Source organism: Galendromus occidentalis, unplaced genomic scaffold (assembly GCF_000255335.2).
Source record: "Galendromus occidentalis unplaced genomic scaffold, Mocc_1.1 scf7180000076600, whole genome shotgun sequence".
NCBI classification, from domain to species: Eukaryota; Metazoa; Arthropoda; class Arachnida; order Mesostigmata; family Phytoseiidae; genus Galendromus; species Galendromus occidentalis.
In genome coordinates, this window is record NW_003804589.1 from 182,543 (window position 1) to 198,571 (window position 16,029).

General features: G+C 51.8%; 1 protein-coding gene across 1 annotated transcript; it reads right to left on the reverse strand.

Annotated features, from left to right (window-relative positions):
* Positions 1-5,866: 5,866 nt before the first annotated feature.
* LOC100900336 (protein twisted gastrulation) lies at positions 5,867-8,214 on the reverse strand. Its single transcript, XM_018638134.1, is given in 6 exon segments — positions 5,867-6,633; positions 6,762-6,913; positions 7,064-7,250; positions 7,340-7,537; positions 7,800-8,007; positions 8,116-8,214. Coding segments are annotated over 6 exon segments (1,071 nt in total). The 3' UTR covers positions 5,867-6,406.
* Between the last annotated feature and the right edge of the window lie 7,815 nt (positions 8,215-16,029).

A 16,029-nucleotide genomic window follows, 5' to 3' on the forward strand; every position in this document is an offset into this window, starting at 1 on the left:
GAGCACTCGTCGACTATTATTCCGCCTTGGAAGTCCTGCGGGAAATAGACGCTCCCGCGATCTGGAATCGAGAATCATGGAAATGAACAGGACTTGATGTGCTGAGCTGGAGCTAGGGGCTGAGGAAATGCTCGAGTTTCGGAGCGCTCGACATTGGATATTGGTTTGGCTGGGAACAATTCACGGCATTTTTCGCGAAAACTCACGGCAATTCCCACCCCCAATCGACTTCCTTTGGAGGATCGCCGGAAAATACCGTCACGGATTCACGGCTTTTGGCGCGACCGCGCCAACTTCCCAGCCCCAGATATTGGTATCTCAGCCGAGAAGGAACCGATCCCGCAATGCTGTTCCGAGCTAAGAACGGGAGAAACCCTTGCTGGTTTCACCCAAATGTATCGGCCGGATACGGACAGGGTAATGAGCTCATGAGGACGAGTGATGGGAGATTTGAGATTCGATTAGACATTTCTTCCTCAGAGATTTGCGATTCGATTCCACCTTTCTTCTGACGCAGCGGTTCACATCAGAGATTCTTGGTTGTCCGACGAGGTCTCCTCTCGGAGAAACTTATCCAATGACGTCGGCATCTCGATGCAGGTCCTCGCCAATGAAACTGCAAGTCGCTCCGGGAACCCGATAGGGAGAAGGCGATCACGGGAGTCTCAGGAGAGCAAAAGTCCCGCTGGATGAGCTTCCTATACGGTTTCTTCCCATAATCACTATGTTCGATAGAAGTGGAATTCATGGAAAATCTTGAGTCATGATATTCAAGATCAGGTGACGTGATTAATCAAGTGTGATAAGGAACCCTCAGAATCAATCAATTCCGAGTGAGATTCAAGTGAGATCGTGCTTCGCGTGAAATAAGCCGCAGAAACTTACGAAAATTACGGGAAATTTCAAGGATCAGGCCAAATTTCAACGTAATTCTTTGGTGCTCGCTCGCACCGTCTCAAATCACAAATGAAGAGTAAAAGACCGCTCTCAGATGTCGCTTCGAGGGGATTCTTCTCAAACCCCATTGGTCTATCTGATCGCTGTTTCGAGTCCTACCATTAACCGCGTGCACCCGTTGATCCGGCAACCCCTTTCCGTGAGTCGCCCACCTCGAAGTTCGCCTATCGACGTTCTCACTGATGCAACGCTCGCACATATCGAAGCCTCGACTCGAATCTGGCGGAAGTTTTCAAGATAGGGTGGTCGACTTCTGTAGTCGGGCTACGGATAATTGAGTCGATTGGCTAAGGTCGGAGAGGAACGAGTCTTTCTCTGGACCGAGAGAGCGCCGATGACGCGACGCGCGACGGGAGGGTGTGATGACTTGGCAGCACGCCTATCTCGACCCGAACTCGGGTTTCTGGCTCGATCCGAACCCATCCCGACAGAGCGTGTATGAATGCATGCCTACCGCAACGCCGCTCCCATCGAGCCGATAGCACTGTTACTTTCTTGGCCAATTTTGTCGCGTTGATCGCGCACTTCCGAAGACGGTAGAGGAGACGAGTATTCGTTCCGGCCACCACAATGAACGCGGCACAGCGACCCCGCGATATTGTTCTAAGGTGACTCTGGTTGCTATAACCTGTCTATAATTCGATTCCCTCGAGGAATATGATCAAGTAATTGATAATCGATCGATGGCGAAATCAGAGACTATTCCACCTCGTTTCGCGAACCCGATCTATGCGGGAGGATTCGAGGAAAGATACTGAAGGATACTATTCGGAAGCTCCCCCGGTTTTGAGGAACTGCTTCTGATCATTTCCCTCATCGAAACGGGTCATCGTGACCACTGTCTCCGGGCAACGATTGGCGATGACCGCCCTCCTGTCTCGTGACCTCGTGACTAGCATTGCCATTATAGCGTGGTCAATGTGGAATCGACATTATGATCCCTCGTAACAGGACTCGTATGATCGATGGAAAATTTTCGAATACTGAAAGTCCTTCTCTCGCCAACAAAGTTGGCAGTCCTGAATCCTATGCAATAGTCATCCATGTAGCTCAATGATTGAGCAGAGGTGGGGTAGATTCGAGGGTCGCGAGCCATGCCCTTCGTTCCTCGAGCTCCCCGAGCACCTTGTTGGACTCTCTGGAATCGATGCTGAGAGTAGCATTATGACCGTCGATGGAGCCTCCCTCTGTCCTCGAATGAGCGAATCGCCCTTTGTTCTTCAGCGTCAAAATTACGATTCGCAGCTGCTTGATCTCCGCATTAGATGAGCCTACTCGGAAGCGGAATCAGGTGAGGAAAAGCGTCGAAAGGTCGCGAACGGACAGACGGACACAGCGCTTGGGATAGAGTGATATGAGCTCAGTGTGGCGGTTGAATTTATTCATCGCTAGCTTTATTCCGCCGCCGAGTCCGCGTATACTGATCCATTGCCTAGATCTGGTAACTCGCATCTTCTCGTGGGATCAGAATTTCTCGTCTTTTTGTGTGCCTTATCTCCCTCAAGATCTTCTGCTGCAGGAAAGCAAATCCGCCACGTAGGTGAATGAGCATCCTTCCCGTTTGAACTCGAAACCTCAGGTTGGAACAAGTGCGGTCAAGAGCTATTTTCTGTGAGCACGAGGGCAGCTCTCGCCGAGAAGGAATTCGACCTCCGTTAAGCAAGCAAACGAACGTCAGAGCGAGCGCGGGCGACTTTGTATCGAGATCTTATCATCGTGTGCTATCCACCCTATCGATAGAGCCAAGAAGTTAGCGAGGAGTACAAAAACCTCAAGAGCTCTTCTGCGGCTGCGAACGTGGCTTCTCGTCTGAGGGGCTCTCGCTGAGCTGTCTGGCCGACTGTCCAACCGAGCGGCCGATGAGCGTCCAGACCGCCAACTGGCTCTATGGCTAGTTAGGCTAACTAGCAACTTGAATGAGTCGCTGACTCCGTGGCTTGCATTCTTTTGTCGACGAGTGCGCACAGCGAACGCTAACCGATCAGATTGCTTTCTCGCGTCCACAACAGGCTAGATAACATCAGCGACCAATCTTCTGCCGTCCCAGCTACCGCCGCTTGTAACGAAAGCCACTCATCATCAAGAAGATGGATGAATTTCTTCAAGGAAGCGAGACTGATCTCCGAAGGCAGCCAGAGATTCGGAATGACGGAAATCCCCTGGTGACCGCCCCCGGCCTTCCCCTGAAGGTCTAAACGTTCTGACCCTCTTTCGGAGACGATCTCTGAGATCAACGTGTCTCAGCGAGAACAGGCTTCAGCTTCAGACCTATCGACTGATGCAGTCGTTGGCGGAAGGACAGGATGCCTATCTGGAGGTCCGTGGGGAAACATTCTCCAAGAAACACACAGCCCCGACTCTAGTTCCAGATTGCCTCCGCTGACGGCCTCCGACAAGACCCAGTTCCTCTCCGGAAGGGGTCCTCGCCCCGTGTACAACGGGATCTTTCTAGTAGTTCCGTCGTGGGAGGTTTTGGCACTTAGCTCATCTGAGCTGCTGGTTAGCGGAGATGCATCCCCCGCTTTTTAGGGTACATATGAAGCAATGGAGAGCGATGCGGTAAGCCTTGCTAGGCAGTCTTTCTGATAGTTTCGCATTCGGGCACGCGCCTCCCTTGGTAGTGAAGGGGTGTCCTCATTCGTGAGGGGGGTCCTGTACCTAGTCCTTCCTCGACGGCCAATCGTTCCGCAATTCGAGCCCTGCTCACGAGGGTACACCCGAAAGCATCCGACATCGCACTTGCGTTCCGTTGTGGCAGCCCGAATGCACGGAGTGAGGATATTGGCAACCTCCCTCGCATCCTTCTTCCTTGCATCTCGATATATGGTCGGACAGGGCTCTGGTAGCTTAAGCCTTATTCTTGAACATCGGCGACGCGGTCGCGTTATTATGAGGTACGCAATGCCACTCGGTGAGTCCTGCTTGGGGACGGGGGAAGTTGTGACCATCATGCAGCCCATGCAAGGCTCTCTGGTGAGCTCCCACGATTCCCGATCCTGATGATCCAAGCTCATGGAATGATCGCCTAGGGATTCGGATCCGGAATATCTAGGCGGAATATACAGGCGGGGATATTCGAGACTTGAAATATTCGTCGGAGGGCTGCGCGAGCCTTCCTCGTTATGGCCACCGATTACTGGGTGAGAAAGAGCGACCGCGATAGTTATTACTTTCGATGATATCGATCTGGATTCGCCTTGATGTCTTCCACTGGTCCTAGTTCCGCTTTCTGCCTCGCATGAGAATGAGCCGATTCGCGAACTTGAAACCAAATTGAGGGAAGCCCTCTCCGGTGGTCACTAGCCACCACCTCTCATCTTCTAAGCCATCGGCGATCCGATCGCTCTGCGGCACTGAGGCTCGATTCGCTAGGAAAAAGCAGCAATCTGAGTTCCAATGACTGTATCGCTGATGCCAGAGTGGAAGCTTTCGGAAGCAAGCCAAATCTGCACAGGGAACTCTCACTGTCAGACCTCCGACTCACGTTCGATAAAAATTACCGTAAATATTCTAATTGAAGGGCATGCCCGTCTATTTTTCGACCCCTCCGAGACCTGCCCGTACGGAATCCGGCCAGAATAGCTATCCGAGAGAATGTTTTGGAGCGTGCCTTATGTCGAATCATAAGTCGTCATCAACGACGGGCTGGCTACTTGCAGACCAAGGTCTGTGAGCAATCGATGACACCACAATCAGACTCAGAAACGAGGATGACACCGAACAATCAGGGTAATCTGCAACGCTCGTTGAGATTACTGTCGCACTGGACGAAGGAAACACTCGGTTCGCTGCTCCCCAATGAGGACTCGCAGCCTGTGACACCGGCGGACCATCGACCTGATCGAGTCCGCTCACCGCACTCGAGGATTTTCTCGCCGAATCTTTTGAAGATCCCTCAGACTCCGGTCCTTCCGCGGTGGCAGTCGGACGACCTTTTCTCGCTCGATCGCGATCGTGGGACCTGTCACTGTTTCCGCAGAGCCTGTTCCAGCCCGAGCGCGATAAGATGACGGCGATCGCCGAGTGTCGGTTTTCATTGGCGTCGAGAGAACTAGAGACGTCGAAAGACCGAGTTGTATACAATTCATTCGCTTGCTCTGCACTTTACACGAGCATAGATGCTCGCAGTAGTGACTCGAAAGTTATTTCTTTCATCCGCAACACAGAAGGTTTCCCTTGATAACGATCGCAACGGGATCGGCTCGCTCGGCGCTCGCGTTTGAATTCATAATCTTGAAGTTCCGCCCCACAACGAGACACCCCCCTCAGAATCGGGAAGAGGAAGAGAGGAAGTAAGTTTTCGGAGCTCGCGGAAAAACGAGAACTTTTTTCGACGCTCGGTTCTTGTGTCATCGAAGAGGTTCTCGGTCCGCCGTCTCTTTTAGTTAAGGCTGCTCGGGTCGACTTTGGATCGGAATTTTTTTTCCAAAGCGAATCGAGCCGCGTTTCGAAAACATTTATCCGAGATCTTCAATCACGCGCACAACGGAACACGTGGTGTCATTCTTATCCACGAAACGAAGCGTGACAAATATGTACACGATTCCTGACTCCTAATGCGGAGGTCTGGCTGGAGTCCGTGAACTCTTAGTGGAGCCTTTCGAAGCTCGGGATGAATCGACCGCAGCGAAAGCCAAAAAAGGACCTCCTGTTCGAGTATCTCCAGTATGTGACACCATGGGGGCTAGCGACTGAAGTGTGACGAGCTCTGAACACTTTCGTTGCCTGTAGCGAAGTCCATTATCGTCGAATCCAGTTGCACTCTACGACGACTACTGCCTTCGCCCCTATTGTTCGCTGTACAAAGCAGCACAACCGACCGAGAGGGCGAACTGTTCTCTTGGGTTTCTCGACGATTCCGAGCCCTGAGCTAAACGTCGCCCCTCGATTCGGGAATGGAGAAAACCGACTTTCAATTTCGTTCTTTTATCCAGTCAATTCATTTATTCGACATCGCATTCTGAACTTACAAAACTATAGCACACATTAGAAAAGACACAACAAAGTTCTCAATCCGCGTCTTCTGGCAAGTAAAATACAACTAATATTCAGACAATAAATACAATGACGTCTAAGACTCGTCTGAGACTTTTCCGGACACGGCTGCCGGTGAACTTCCGGAGGCAACATCGGGAGGTGTCATTTCAGGTATCCCGCCAAAATTGCGCCGAGTGTAGTGACGAGGCTCGATGCTCCAACTAGGCACCGACGGGGCCGGGAGCGTCTCTATATTCTCGAGTTTTTCTACAAAATGAGTTCCTTAGCGACAGAACTTCCCCGGTCTGTTCCTCGCTGGTGTCCCGCTCTCTCGGCTCCCGGACCTGAGCCTGACCAGCGTCCTTGATTATAAATAATAAATACTCCTCGGGAACTCCGTAACTAACGGCTGATTCTTCATATATACATTCTACAGTGGTTCGTTGTGCTCAAGTTGAAGCACCTTCCTGTTTTACACATGCGAGTTATCCATCAGGCTGTTGTCGTCGGCTTTATGCAATTGAGTCCTCGACTCCGTGGATGAGCCGGCGAGCACCGAGGGGATTTTGAGTTGAGGCGGCGGCGGTGTTGGAGGTGTAGAGTGATTCTCGGCCTCCGAGGTGGCTTGCTGCGTTGTCCGCTCCTCTATCGCGGGGACCACGTGAGCTTCCAACGCTACATCGGGCACGCTCGCCTCGCCTAGAACAACAATCATATTCTCTCTTCAGAAACTTCTCTTGGAGGACCTCTCCGAGCGAATTTTTCTGTTCGTGACCCCATCCGTCTGGGTCCACCTTAAGCCGCATATCCACAAGCAGGGAACTCACCGTAAGGGTTGGGTATGACGATTTCATCGTCGGGCTCCACGGAGTTATGGAGCATGTCTTTGCTAATTGGGCACTGCTGGCAGCGACCTTCGTGCAGTCCGTAGTTTAGGCAAGTGCTGCCAACACATTCACAGCAGCCATCGTGAAACCATCTGGGGAGAAGAGATCTCTTAGAACCGACGAACATTTAGCCTAAACAAATCACTCAACAATTCTAAAGCCGTTTTGCTGTGAGCAGCACCAGAAGCAGTCTGACTTTCCGCCCTGAGAAGAACGTCTCGATTCCTCTCGGTTCCACTCACCGATAGCTCGAAGCTCCGAGACTCATGCAGTCTTCACGGCATTTATTGAGGGAGAGACAGGTTTTCATGAAGGCCACCGTACAGTTGACATCATCGCTTTTGGCGTTCGAATCGTACGTCGGATTTATGTCGATCGGTGAAGGAGTTCCATCGATCGAACCATTGGCCCCGACAGGATGCGGACTGACTAGAAGAAGAATTCCGGAACATTAACATCCGGTACATCTCTGCGTTCTCGGAGTTACGCTCCCCCTTCTCATTTTCGTTTTTACTCACTTCGAACGAAATGCAGATCCTTGTTCAACCCGATCACAGTGTGGTGAGATGGGAACGAGAGCGACGTCCATCGGCCCTGCGATGTTTCAGGACTTTCCATGAGCATTTGGAACAGGGCGGGCACCGGTTCAGGGAGATCTTCAACGTTCGACTTCTGATTTAGGGAGAAGCTGTTCGCGTTGTCTTTTCTGCAGACATCTACAAGCGGAAAATACGAGAGCATGAGCGGTGGGGCTCGACCCGATAAAGATTCTCCGAGTCGAGTGGATCGGAAGAAGTGAAGATGCGAGCGACACTTCTACGGAGTGCTAGTGGATGATCAGCGCTATATCCTCAATTTAATGACAACATTAAGATACCAGCGCTATCTACAACAGAAGATGGCGCTTTGAGCCGTTTTCTCTTGAGACACTCCTACATCAAGAGCGCGACACCTAAGCAAGTCCTCAAGATTACTCACCTACGCACGAGCAGCATTCGGTGTAGAGGTAGTCGAGGCAGTAGAAACAATCCCGCGCACATGTGATGTTATTGACGGCAGGGTTTGGACCACATTTACAGGATTGTGTTAAAAGGCATTTCGAGACCACGCTTCCACAGATGGACTCCACACAGCCTTGGGGCAGGGTCACCTTCTAAAGAGAAAAGGAAAGGACGGTGAAAACAAGCTATATCTAGGAGGAAGTCGACAATACGAGCCCGACAGAGCGGGAATCGATCGCCTCTGGATAATAATCGGAGGCATTCATTTTGTCGAATTACTCGAATATTCGTACCTCTTTGGTTTCTGTCGCGACCGTCGTAGAATGCGTCAAAACTATGGTGTACGCGATGATCGCCGTACCGAAAGCAACGATTTGACCTCGTGATTTCATTTTGACTGGAAGATAGAGTCGTAGTTAGTTAAACCGCTAACATTGAGTACGAAGCATAGGAGTAGCAAGCATCTCCTCTGAGAAGAATCGACGCTATACAGCCTGTCAATTGGATTTCGCGGAACATTCAGCTCGTCCGTCGGACAGCTATCCGGTCAGAGTGAGCCATTCGAGCCGAAAAGCTATCAGCAGCCTGAAGCTCTATTTCAGCCGTCTTATCTCCCGGGGAAGGACCTCACTCGCCAACCTTCGACAGGTTTTCAATCCAATAAAACTAGAGGCGAAACAAGTTCTTCATCCCATGCCCCGGATGCGGCCAGAGTCGTCCGAGTAGGTATGGCGTTGATTCGGATGAAACAACTCAATTGTCGCAGTGAGCAAAGTTTCCGTTCTATATGGCAATTTGCCATGAACTTCCCCTCAGACGGTCCGCCGGAGCCAGACAGACAGTCTTCTAGCACGTCTGACGGTCGCTTCAAATTCGCTCAGTCAAATGGCCGGGCGACCCGCTGTACGGACTCCGAGTTCCGTGAAGTGGCGCATGCGCGAGATCTGGTCGACTACACGGTAGTCAGCAGTGTTATTAGTCGCGCCCATCTTCGATTCGTACCCTAAATCCCCGCCGTTTTTCAGCGAGCCACATAATTAATTGAGTGCGGGGGTGAATGAGGAGCCCTTTACTGACTGACCGACTTCAGACAGTACTTCCCAGAGACAATCAAACGCGAAAACGACGGGTCAACGATGCACTGTCTAGCCAGACAGACTATCTCTTGGGATCGGGTAGGTGCCGATTTCGCGTCGTGATAGACAATCCAATCAGACACCAAGCAATGTAGGTGGCACCGAAGTTTTTGAGAGAGAGCGAACGACGGCCGCATCGTTTATTGTCATATCTGCCGAATGTCGTTTCTGTTAAGGCGAAGGACCATTTCGATGAGGGAGAAACGTGACTGAAAACATCTCGATCACCGATGTGGGTACATTCGTTTCCGTGGTGATCGACCATTTGACGTGCGTTGCTTCCCTCGGTTCCCCTGCGTCGATGGACTCTTTGTGCGTCTAGGTACCTGATGGAGCTCTCGACAATCTGCAGTGTCAGGGGAGCCGCTAATGGAACTCGGGAACCTCGTCTAATCGTTCCGAGCTCTCGGACTTCCTCTCTGTGTGGACAAGCTCTCAGGATTCATTTCGGAACTTATCATTGGAATTAGTAACTAAAGACGTCCTTCACGGCTATAAGTCTGATGACGTCGAAGAAGGAGGCAATTGTCTCAAATCGAGAATCAGCACGCCAGGCAGCATGAGCTCGCACCGAAGTCACAGTTTGACTGGGGAATTTACGCACATAGCATTGCGCCGACTGGAGGTCAACGTCGCCCGAAGTTCTTCTGGAACTTCTGGCGTTCAACGTCCAGCTGAACGAAAACAAGCCGACCGGCATTCTTCTCTGTGAGAAGCTGATTTTTCTCAAGAGGATATCGCTCCCTCTTTAGGCGCATGGTTCGGCAGATACTGTTTTTCGAGAAGCCGCTCGCTGGGCTGACAGGTTGATCTTCCATCCTTCCTCTACCAAGGCTGTGGAAATAAAGAACAAGCTCCGAAAGACTCACCAGTGAGAATTCCCTTTCTTCTAGAATAGATCAAGAGATACGATTTCCTCCTCGTGATGCTTCAAAAACTTCTGGGATTTCTTAATGTCTCGTTTTCGAAGACGAGCACTTTTCCGACCACAGTGAATACGGTAGATCGGGTCTAAGTTCAGTCAGTGGAATCGATGGAACAAATCAGGCTGCTCCGACGATTTATCCGCGGGGTTGCACTCACTACTCAAACCGCGCACAGCATTAGTAGAGCACAGTGTGAACACATTCTCTGCATCGGTGCAGTTCGCGCTCGTGGATGGTCAACTTCCTTCCCGTTCGCCGGCTCACTGACTCGACAACACATGAACATGGGAATCTGGATGCATATATGGAGATGCTGTTTTCCGTTCCACTCCTCGCGATGGCTCCCCCTACGACAGGGTGACAGAATTCAGTCAACAGCAACAATAAAAACGACAAGTCGAGTGCTTGCGATGACTCGGAGCAGCAGCCGCAGTAATTGTGGGATGAGGAGGGGACGTCAGCGATGACGGTGCCAGTCGATCAGGAATTATTTTTAGTCCTTGAAAAGGTTCCGTCGACACTCGCGCGTTCTTCCCCACTTTGAGCTCGAGAGCGGTTCACAACTCTGAGTAAGAGCGTTTCTATATCTGGTAGCTCTTGATGTGTTCTGCGGGTGCTGGACGACAATAGATGCGCGTTTGTCTCTCTTGGCAGGCTGGATGGGTGGCGGTCGGCAGGCTGGCTGGCAGGCAAACGGGCTGACTTGACTGACTGAATGACTGACTGGCTTCCTTGCTGCGTCTTCGGAACAGAATGCTGCATATTTTGAGCTAACCAAGAATAAAAAAGTGGAAAGGAGCAGCCACCACAGCCCTCTCCGGGCGGCAGCCGTTGCAGCCGTACCAGCCTGCTTGCCTGGCTGCCCGCCCGTCCGCCCGCTCGTTCGCTGACTGGCTGGCTGGTTGGCCTGGTGCTGCCTGTGTCTATGGAATCGACTGGTAGTCGGCGACGATTGCCGCAGCCTGTCTCGTGCTTGCTTGCTCGCTTGCTCACTTGCTCTCTACGAAAGAGTCACGTCGTCTTTCGTCACCGACGACTTGTTGATTTCCTGGCCGCAAACCGAGGCATTGGAGCCTGACGTCCAGCAAGATCTTCACTCTCCAGCGGGTTCGAGCGGGAAGAACTCCCAAGAGGGGAGGAAGCAGAATTTCCAACCTTCCGGCGAATTGCATGCACAGAGGAATATCGCAAGGGGACTGCGAGGACATGTAGCCCCCGCGATCGATCGGCGCCAGTTTCCGGGAGTCGGATGGGAACAGGATTATCTTCCAACAGTTCCGACTGAAGGTCTCGAGACGATCTTGATATCGCTCCTGATGGAGAACGTCGCTGCGAGTTCGCGAGCCATAACGGATTCGGTGCTCTGGCGCAGTCGGTGAGGGTTAGACGCTGTCAAACGGAGCTTTCGGGCATTTCGGACGAGCCTAGAAGAGGGAACCTGGAAGATCAAGCGTCAAGCGACCTACCCAGCTTCCCTCCGGCAGAAGGCCTCCGTGTGATACTGATCTGATAACGGGGAAGGTAATGGTGTGCGTACACATGGGATCGGGCTATATCTCGCCAAGAAATCTCCCCGGGTTCGAGAATGTTGTTACACCGCGTTTCCTTCTTTGAGAGCTCATTCCAGAGTCATCAATTGCAGAACTTTCCCCACCGAGTCTCCCGAAGCGACATAAGAGGCGAATGATACGGAAGGAGGGTGGTGGTGATGGAATCCCCGAGAGGATTCCTAAACGGAAAATCGGGCCGTTGGTGCCGATCAGTTCTCCTTCGATACTTCATATATCTCGTAAGAGAGTGCGAGCTCTCCCGGTGTTAGATCGAAGGCTTGTTAGAAGATTTTGCGAAATATTTTGCTGCGGCGAGCATTGACTCGCTCACCGCGTTTGGAGCAAAGCTCCTTGAGGTTCGTTTTGCTCCGGCTAGCAGCCGTCGACACCTTCTCGAGCACTTCAAGAATTGTTGTTGACTCGAACAGGAAGCACTTCATTCACTAGGATCAAGAAGACGACGACGACGACGAAAGCAACGATGACGACGACGATCTTTTGTGGATCTGAATGAAGCCAACCAGAAACACAGAGCCCCTTCAGTGAGAACAGAATGCCAGCTATTTCCTGCCTCTCTCGCTCTCGTCTTAAGCGAGACCATCTACAGCCTGTTACTTCGGTCGCTTCTGTAACCTCCATTCAGGTGAACTCCGCCTCCTCTCGCAGCTCCTCGTTTCCCTCGTTAATCTTCTCGCTTCTTGAAGACATCCTCCGCTTGAGCGCAGCAACCTGCCTCAAGATTATCCTCTGGAATCCGAGGGGACACTCTCAAACATCGCCCTACAACGAAAGAATTCAGATGCGCGGTGATCTCCTTCGAGAGTAAAGAGATGATTTCCTCTGCTGGTGTTCTCAGAGTACGGTATCGAATGGCCGAGGTTCCGAGGTGGAAAGTCGTGTCAGGGTGGCTGGAGTTACAGAGCCGCGATCGAGCCAGAAATTGACCACCTGAGCTGCACAGCCGCATCGGAACCCTCTTTTTTCCTCATCATTTAGTTATTATGGAGCCCTTCGATCAAGATGTTTCTTCTGCTCTGTTTCGCCGACTTTCATATCGATCGGATTGGGCTCGCAATCGCTCGAGATCTCGCGCCGTACTTTCGGCAGAGTACGGATTCTTCCCTGAAGTCGGCCTTAGCTATTCGGGTTTTGTCTGCAGCGGGATATGAAGTTCGTCTACGAATATGGGAGGCAATTTTCGGGATTCCCAAAACGTCAGCTGATCAGAGTAGGGGATCTCAGAATGTAAGTTGACACTCTCTAACATTTGAACGATACCCGAACATGGGATGGGTCGGCTACGCACTGATTGATGTTATTCCGGGTAATTGTTTCATGTCCTCGGCGATTGCCTCGTTTCGACTGGGTAATACGACGCCATTTGAGAATAATCTATCGCGAAGAGCGCCTTTCAATTTTTCTATCTGATAACAATCCGGAGCCTCGTCGTCGACGCCGACTCATCTTTGGCGATCTCCTGCTAATGGGACGGGCTACTCTCTAAATCCAATTGGATCTTGCTGTGCACGGATCGAGATCGATTGATACCACCAAATCGTTCGACTTCAGTCCACGCTCTGACTGCCCAGGGAAGCATCCGCATCCAGTCCACTTGCACCTCAACCCAGCGAGACACCGCAGATCAACGAATTAGATTGGACGGCCGGGAGAGCGGTTTGCCCTTTCGAATTTCCCAGAATCGAAGACGACTCAATCATTTTAGAGGCCTGGCAGGCCTTCCGAAGCGTTTAGAGTTCAGAACATCAGGCCTGCATGTACTGTCAGTTCGGTGTTCAAAACTGCCCAAAACGCTGCGTAAGATTCCGAAAATTCATTTTTCCCGCCAAAAAAAAACGTTTGCCGGAAGGCCGAATCAACGCAGAATCCGGAATGAAATGATTATAACCTCTCGACTCATCATCATCCCGACCATCATTCGAGCATGATTGTGCGCACATAAACACAACTCGCCCCGTTCCATCGGCGAACTTGATAACGATCGGGTTTCGATCCGAGGTGCTGACAACTGACATTCGCCAGCGCTGAAAGTCACAGCGGAATGAGAAACCTCAACGAGGTCCCCACGTCGGCTAGCGGTCCCTCAAAGGAAACTAGCGCGAAGTTTTCTCCGAACTGATTCGATAGTGTTTGTCGAATCAGGCGTCTATCGCTGTAGGTCGTCGAGGCTGAGAAAGAAGGTCCACGCCAAAACCGCCACCCAGAAAGCTCTACGGTTCGACGCAAAAGCTTCGCAATCGAGCGACGGACGTCGCGGTTCGGTGAACCGAGCTTTCACCGATCATGTCTCGCCGTAGGCAGCGAGCGAGGAGCTGCTCTGTGGCTCGAAGCTTACTTCTAGCTTGCCGTACAGCACCTGACACGCGAGTATCGACTTGGCATTCGGACGATTTGGAGGGCCGTTCGTTCGGTCGACCCTGCCAGCCTGCACGCCTGCCGACCGGCCGGCCGGTGGATCGAGCGGCCGTGCTTTTTGAGGAACGGCTATTACGCCTCTTTGATTACTCTATTTTCTCTTACTTCAACGAGGCAACCGTCAGCGGCAGCCGGGATCATGACGGTCGGCGTCGACGACGAGGGTAACAAGATGTGGGAGCTTTCTGCGGAGCTACACCCGTACCAGCGTACTGTCTTCTTCGACCTCTTGTTTCGGTATTTACAGAGGCGTCACGAAAGACGTGCCGTCATCACCGACGCTACGAATGACCGACGATCAGCGACGGCGTAATTTTGAATGGACGCGTGCGAGTAATCGATCCGTCCGTGCATCCATCCGTCCGCCCGTCCGCTCGGTCTCAAAGAGAGCACCCCGATGAGCGACAATGAAGAACGCAAACAGACAAACAAACAAGCAAGCAAACAAGCCCTTCGACTCGAGACAGTCCGATGGAGAATCCTACCTAGGTACAGACGATACTTCTCGAATGCGTCCGCTATGCAAACAAGCTCTAGGAGGTCTACCGTTATGACGGGGAGGCGGGAGAGCAAACACGATTATTTGTTGATGCTACCGTGGTGACTATCCTAATGAACAGCCTCCATTACCGAATGACTCCGCGTATTCCTTTGACGACTGCAAGGAGAAACCGCAGGTTTCGCGACACCTGCCTTGCTGTGCACAACGCAGACGTTTGCGTACTCATCTATTTTCATCGAAATTGCTGTTCTAGAGAAATATTCCCGGAATACGGGCCCGATGCGTGGATTCGCGAGGAGCCGCGATTAACGTTCATTTGGAACGACACGGTCGCCGACGAGTCCGATTGAGGAGCCGGAAAAATTCGCCGCTCGGGCGAAGGAGGCAAAAACGTAGGAGTTGTTGAAGAATGTAGATTTTCAACTTTTCGTCAAAGTGTCTACTTTGTTTCAAAAAAGCTGTCGTTGCCCGATGACCACCATGAGAGTAGGTTGACCGAGCGACGTCAGAACGCTCGCCCGCCCGCTAGCTCGCCGCTCTGCCTGCCTATTGGTCTGTGTTTCTTTTTGGTTTCTTTTTTCTTTCAGTCAACAACCACGTTCGAGGCCTCTTGTTGAACGCGTTAGCCACCGTCGCTGTCACCACCGCAAAAGCAGAAGCCGCGTTCGCTTTCTGATTTGAGAGATGAAGACGTCACTTTCGAAAGGCTCGTCGCTCACTCCCGGAGCGTTCGATGGTCGTCCTAGTCGGTGCGAACGCTGACCTGTCTGGGACTTCTGTCGAATACCAGACTAGGCAACTCGATTGCTTGGGAACTCCCTGACCGATAGAAGGCTTCGAAACTTCTAATGATCGAGTTACTCATCGCGAAATCATCCCCAGCTCGTCACGAACTCCTACGAGACTGCATGAATGAGTGAAGCCTTCATCGGGCTGTGTCCAATGCATGAATCGCGACGTTCTCCATGAACTCGAGGGCAAACGCCAGGTCGATTACGATGGCTGATTTGAAGGGGACGACAACGTTTACAGAATCAGGAGAAATGAGGGGCGGCTGCGACACACTGAGAATGCGCTTCACGGAAACGGCAGATGCTTCTGCCGCCGCCACCGCTGCTGCTGCTGGTGGTGGACCTCACACACAAAAGAAGAATTCATCCGCTTCTTGTCGGCTTCTTCGAGCGGCTGCTGTTAAATAGATCTCGTTGATTGCTGTCTTTAGGAATCCGGATGCCTGCCAGCGAGCTCGCCTTCGTACCTACCTCCAAACGCAACTTCATGTCTCTGCGAAGTCACTTCGAAGTCACTCACACATGCCTCTCTCACGCTCGGATACATTTCAACAGTCGATCTCATTGTCGTTCTATCCTCGGATCCTTATACCAATCTCGTTCTCTTATTCTGAGTTCTTCGAGTGCGTCTCCATCTGGAACGATTCTACAACGCTGCGGGCAGTTCCCATAAAAGAAGCTCCAGCGACAGGGAGCTCTTCCGGGTCGGCAGGGAATCCGATGGATTCAATCGAGCCTGGGAGCGAGCTCCTGATGGAGCCTTCACTCGGAGCTTAGGAATGCGCGAAATCGCTCCAGGAGCATCATTGGCCATTCAAAAGTCACTCGGATCGCTGCAAGCAGGTTTTTCGTGCCTGACTCTGCCGGAT